Source organism: Tupaia chinensis, unplaced genomic scaffold (assembly GCF_000334495.1).
Source record: "Tupaia chinensis unplaced genomic scaffold, TupChi_1.0 Scaffold000604_1, whole genome shotgun sequence".
Lineage (NCBI taxonomy): Eukaryota > Metazoa > Chordata > Mammalia > Scandentia > Tupaiidae > Tupaia > Tupaia belangeri.
The window spans coordinates 2,716,990-2,723,234 of record NW_006160122.1 but is presented as its reverse complement, the minus strand read 5'-3'; the positions used below and the strand labels follow the sequence as shown (position 1 = coordinate 2,723,234).

General features: G+C 42.6%; 1 protein-coding gene across 1 annotated transcript in view; it reads right to left on the bottom strand.

The window, feature by feature from the left end:
* AKIRIN1 (akirin 1) overlaps positions 1-6,237 on the bottom strand; it is a gene marked incomplete at its 5' end in the record, with an annotated part of 20,064 nt that extends 13,827 nt beyond the window's left edge. The window contains 2 exon segments of the mRNA XM_014591630.1: positions 412-552; positions 6,064-6,237. Coding sequence (XP_014447116.1) covers positions 412-552; positions 6,064-6,237 — 315 coding nt within the window.
* Between the last annotated feature and the right edge of the window lie 8 nt (positions 6,238-6,245).

Sequence of the window (6,245 nt, the reverse complement as noted above, 5' to 3'; positions counted from 1 at the left end):
GTAGGGGCTAGCAGGTGGCTTGGTGGTTAAATGGCATGGCTGGACTGTGGTTCGAGATCTGGACTTGATGGCTCACTTCCTCACTTTCCTTCTCTCTTTCTATGTCTCTCTGGTCAAATTAAAATAATAAAAAAAAGTTAAATAAAATTGGGGCTGGCAAGGTTGTGTGGTGGTTAAGGGCGCTAGACTCCTACATGACTGACAGTGGTTTGAATCCCAGACCTGGTGGTTTGCTTTCTCTCTCTCTCTCTCTCGCTCTCGCTCTCGCTCTAGCTCTGTCCCTCTCTGGTCAAATTAAAATAAATAAATAAAGTTAAATAAAATAATGCTTTTAAAAAAGTTAAATAAAATTATAAATAAAGTACCATTTAGCAGCTCTTACATAAATTTTGCATACCAAAGCATACTTACCTGGGGAATTAGGTGCTGTAAGTGCTGAGGAGTGAGGCTGATTTTCCGAAGTACAAACTTCACTCTGATTGAGAACAACTTCTAAATGTCTCCACCTTTGATAGCGACTATATTCTTGTTTTATGTTCTGAAAAATTTGCTCTGATAAAAAAGAAATAAACTTTATTGTATCATTTCTTCAAACTTTCTTTGGAAATAGGAGAAAATAAGAAAGATTCTCTTATTTTTCCTTTAATGCTACAGGGTCCAAGTGTTCACCAGAGACAGGGAAGGGAGAAAGCACTCTCCACAATCCCTGCTCCTCCATCTCTCCTTCCTGTTAGGATTCTGGGGGCACTCATGTAAGTGTCTGACACATTCCTGAGACACTGGTTCTAAGACTTAAACCTTGAGGTCAGCCATGTGGGATCCAGCTGCTCCAATCACCAAGCCATGGAGCAGGCCTAAGAAAGGTCTTTTGACTAGCCTCCCCCCTCCACCCACTTTTTGTCACGGGCTTGCTGGAGACAGAGAGACAAAAAGTGAAAAACCATCCACCAAGGGGGATAGCCACACCATAATCTCCTCTTCTCTGGGGAGTTTGGACACTCCCATACATGCCCGGTGTGATTTTCAAGACATTGGTTGGATTCAACCTGAGAAGTCAGCTATATGGGACCCAGCCACCTTAACCTGCATGCGATGCTGTCTTTCACATGTGGGTTTCAATCTCCTTTGTCCTCCCATGTCATTCATGTTAACAAGTGAAATGCTTATACTGTATAAAGCACTCCTGCATATCCCCTAAGATAGTGTGCTTTTATTGCCGCTATTTCAGCTATGCATAAAAGAGTAGCCTCTTTAGCATAAGCCACCCAGATAGTTCCCTTCGCTGTTTTCCTATAGCAACGAAGACTAGATCTGTCATTTGCTGTATCATTAACTAGTACTATTTACCATAAAACCTTCTTTTATCTAATAGGGAGCTATTTTAATCTCCTTCAAGTTCTCCCCCCCCAACTTCAAAAGCCAGGATAGTAAGGGTGAATCTCTTACCACCCAAGGCCCTCTAATAATGAAGCTCCTGTCCTATATGGGACTCTTCATATCTTTGGGGAAAGAGGACAGCAGTAACTATTATGTTCATAGCCAGGGCACTGACCAGGCAAGCTGAAATTTACTGTATGGAATTGATAGGGCTTAGAAAAGAATTTTCTGATCAAACAAGAGAGTATTTGGCAGGGTTCAATTACTATTCTGAGTTAAAGTAATCACAAACCAAATTTGCTAACACTATTAAAGGGACTTCAGGAAACACAAATTACTAACCACCTTGATATATACTTCTAGAGACAACAAAGAATCTGGAAGGATGTGGTTTTCTTTTCTTTTTTTTTTTCTTTTGTGGTACAATACTGTACTCTTTCCAGATAATAGAACCTCTTTTAAAAAAAAAGAACAAAAACAAACAAACAAAAAAAAAACAGGGGACAGCAGGCGGTGTGGACAAGGGTGCTGGATTTCCACATGGCCGACCATGGTTCAAGTCCCAGACCTGGTGCCTTTCTTTCTTGCTTTCCCTTTCTCTCTCTCTGGTGGTCAAATCAAAAGATAACAATAACAAATGGAATTAAATAATTTTTAAAAAAGGAGAAAAACAAAACAAAACAAAAACTGTGTCATCCTCTCCCTGATTCAAATTACTTTAGTATATACTTTATATAACCTTATTTTTTAAATGGTGAGAAGTGTTAATAATGCCATTTTGTTTCTTATTAGTTCTATGACAGTAACCGTGGGAAATGACTTGAGATCTTTAGTCTATCTCTTCAATGTAAATGTCAAATACGTATCTAATAAGGTAAGGAGAATCAAATCAAAGATAATAATAGTGCCTAACAAGTACAGTATAGCCACTGACGGGAACTCAGGACAGTTCCACACATAGTCAAACACAACTCTCCACCTAAACACTGCCCAGAACATTGATTAGCAATGCTTTTCTTTAAGAGTGATTTTAAGTTTGTATCTCAAATCACGAGTTCGTGAAGTCTTCACGTCATTTTAAAAGTATACTATTCCTCAAGCACATACTTGCCAGATTCAATACAAGGACGCAAGAAGTGCAAAGACTCGAAACAAGAAAGGACAAGTATGAGGACAATGCGATGAGAACAGAAAGTCTTTGATAAACCTCTAACTGCCTCTTGCATGGCAAAGTTAACAAATGGAAAGATACAACTTTTAGACTAGTAAAAGGATTAGTGAATCCAAGAAATAAAACATGGTATCCCACAGGGGAATAACAAGGAAGTAGATGTGATTTTCTTCCCTTTTAAAAAAAAAAAAAAAAGAATTATTTATTTATTTAATTTCATTTGTTATTGTTAGTTTTTTTGATTTGACCACCAGAGAAAGAGAAAGGAAAAGCGAGAAAGCAAGTCACCAGATCCAGGACTTAAACCATGGTCGGCCATGTGGAAATCAAGTGCCCTTATCCACCACATGGCCTGCTGACCCCGATGTGATTTTCTTCTGAGGAAGGGCCACATAAAATAGGAAACAGCAGGTTTTAAAAATAAAAATGCCAGTTTCTTTTAAACAAAGGGAAATAATTTTTAAATTATTATTTATTTAATTTTATTTATTCATTCATTTATTTTAATTTGACCAGAGAGAGACAGAGAGAGAGAGAGAGAGGGAAAGGGAGAAAGGAAGCCTCCAGGTCCGGGACTTGAACCATGGTTGGCCACGTGGGAGTGTCCAGCACCTTAACCACCACACCACCTGCTGGTCCCAAGGAAAAATAATTTTAATCCTTGCCTCTCATTATTATTTGTGTTTGTGCTTCCAAGTTATATCAGGCTAAGACCACCTACAGGGGTCCTAGTCATCACAGACCAAAATTCAAACTCTTAAACATGGCATTCAATTCCTTCCAAGACCTGGTCCTAATTTATTTTCCCAGTTCCATCTTCCACTACAACCTAGTGGCACTGAATTTGTGGGGTTTCGGGACTTTGCTCTCAAAGTTCCCTTGCTTGAAATTGGGCTGTCTTTCCTCTGAACATTATTTAAGACCCAGTTAAAATGCTAACTCAACCCAAACCCTTAAGTCATGATCAATAAATTACTTTGCATCTAGACTCACTCCATATTTACAAACATCTTTAGGGCAATAACCCCATTCCATGCCTGATATCCACTTAGCACTCAATAAAAATTTAAGCAATGAAAGGCTTTATTTTATAAACGCTTTTCACAAAAAGCCTTTAGTACACATATCTTTTTTTATTTTTAAGGTTTTTGTCACAGGGCGTGTGCTCTTGCTAGAGAGACAGAGAGAGAGAAAATGTGAGAAATCAGTCTCCAGAAAGGATGGCCATGCTGCAATCTCTTCTCCATTTTCTTCTCAGAATTTGGGATACCCATGCAAATGCACCTGGCATATTTTTCAAGCCTCCAAGTCCGGGACTTAACCTATGCAGTGGGCCATGTGAAACCCAGTGTTGCTGTCATCTTAACCACACCAAAAAGCTAGCCCAAGAATTTTAAACTCATGTTTTTCATTAGTTGACTTATTCTTTCCATTTGTACAGCAACTAAAAATCCCCCCTGCCCCCCACAACTCTTCCTTTTGGACACCAGAAGGTACCTTTCACTTAAATCAAAGTATCAAATAATGAATAATTAATGTTTATGTATTTTTTCAGGACAGTATTTTAATAGGCATTAGTAAACACAAGTGCTTAGGGGCAGCAGGTGGTGTGGTGGTTTAAGTGCTGGATTCCCACATGGCTGACTACAGTTCCCATCTTGGTTGGCCCTGGCAGCTTGAAAATCACTCTGTATGTATGTGTGTTTGTGTGTGCGCACATGTGCCCAAACTCCTGAGAGAACAGAGAAGGAATTACGGCTGTACTCCCTGGGGGGTGATTTCTCACTTTCTCTCTGTCTTTGTCTGTGATGTAATTCATCAGTCTTAACAAATGAGTATCTTATTTTACATATTTTAACATAAATGACCAAGAAACTAGTCTACATGATCTTTACAAAATTTTATTTTACAAATTTTAAAGTGGTCTCACTATGTTCAAGCTTCCGAATATATTCAATAGTCATTTATTAAGCATTTGTTGTAATATGAACAATGCCAGAATTAGTCTAGAGGGCAGTATTGAATTAAAAAAAAATAAAAGCCCATCACTTTATACTTTCTGAAATATTTTTTGCAGCTATCTCAATGGGTCCTCAACAATAAATGGGGCAAGTATTAATTCCATTTTGCAGCAGAGAACCCCCCCCCCAAAAAAGACTGTGGGCATCTGGAAGAGTGTGTGTGTGTGGGGGGGTGGTTTCTGCAAGGGACACCTATGTCCCCTGCTTTTGAAGGCTCTGCCAAAGCCGCTGACACATCTCATTTTCCACACAGCACACATTAAGTGGTCAGGGAATTTCAAGTAGAACAGAGTTCCTTCCTTATGGGGTAGCTCAGTCAGATAATGGATAGGTGATTGAAAGAAATGACTCTCTTGGGATTAGCAAGAGAAGGAGAAAAAAAATCATGATACAGGCACTCGAGGTGGGTCTAGGGGAATACCAGAGGCAGGGTTTTTAGAAAACATGTAAAGGATTGACTAAGTAAGCTATGGTTAAAGTTGATAAATCCTTTGAATTCCAGGATATAAAGTCTGAGAGAGCTTATCTGGCTGCAACTGGCTAGTGTGAGACGATAAAGGCCTAAAATCTGCATTATGGATATGCACAGGAAGGAGGAAGGGCAACATAGAAAAAACACACAAAAGAAATGACTTGCTCAAGTCCTTTTTGGAGATTCCCCCTCCCCCGTTTCTGGGAGGCTTTTAAAACTGCTGAATATTAATGCAGATGCACTTTCCCCTCCACTCCTGCACTCGGATTAGGTATTGTTGCTGTCACGCCATGCCATCCCTTCCCTTCCCTAGACCACAGTGAAACGCTTTACAGAAGGTGAGTCCCTCTGTTCTGCACAACTGAATTCCCACTTACAGAACCTCTGCACATTGAAAGATTCTCAAATTCTGGCTAACGACTACCGATTTCAAACCATATATGGTAGAAGACAATAGCTATACAATAAAAGGACACAGTCGGTCCTTAAAAATTGGTCGGGATGAAATCGGGAGTCCATGAGTCCTGCGGCGGCCTCTGGTCCCTGAAGACTTCTGGAAATCAGGTCTCCCTACGACTGCCAAGAGCACACGCTCACGCCCCTTCCCAGTAACCAGTCCCCACCCCCCACCTTCAAGGCCGGGTTCGTGAGCAGAATCCAATTTTCCATGGCCCACTGATCTGCAAGGCGGCTCAGTGCAGGCCCGGGCAGCGTAGGCAGGAGGGGCTTCGGGGACGGGAGGGCCCCGAGCGGCCAAGGGTATGCCCACCTTCCTCTAGGTGCCCACCCGTCCACGGCTCGCCAGCCCCAGGAAAACCGAAAATCGATACCGTGGCCCCACTACCCCTCCCGGATGTCTCCCATCCCCGGAAGCGACCAGGCCCAGCGGCATTCCAGTTCCCTTTTCTTAAGGCAAAGGGGTCCCGTGGGTGAAGTGGCCTAGCGTCCATCACCCTTCCTCCGCGCCCTCCCAAAAATGCCGGGGCCTGGCTTCCTGCCAAGGCCGCAGCGGCGCAGGTTACCCGGAGTTGGAAGGCGCCGCTCGCTGCCGGGCGGGGCGGGCTGCTGCAGAGTCGGCGGTGGGGTCTGCGTCTGGAGCGGCGGCGGAGGCTCGGCGTCCGGGGGCCTGAGGCCCGGAGTGGGGCCGGGCAGAGGGGCGCAGCGCCGCCGCTTCGGGGAACCGGGGCTCAGCAGCGGCGTCTCG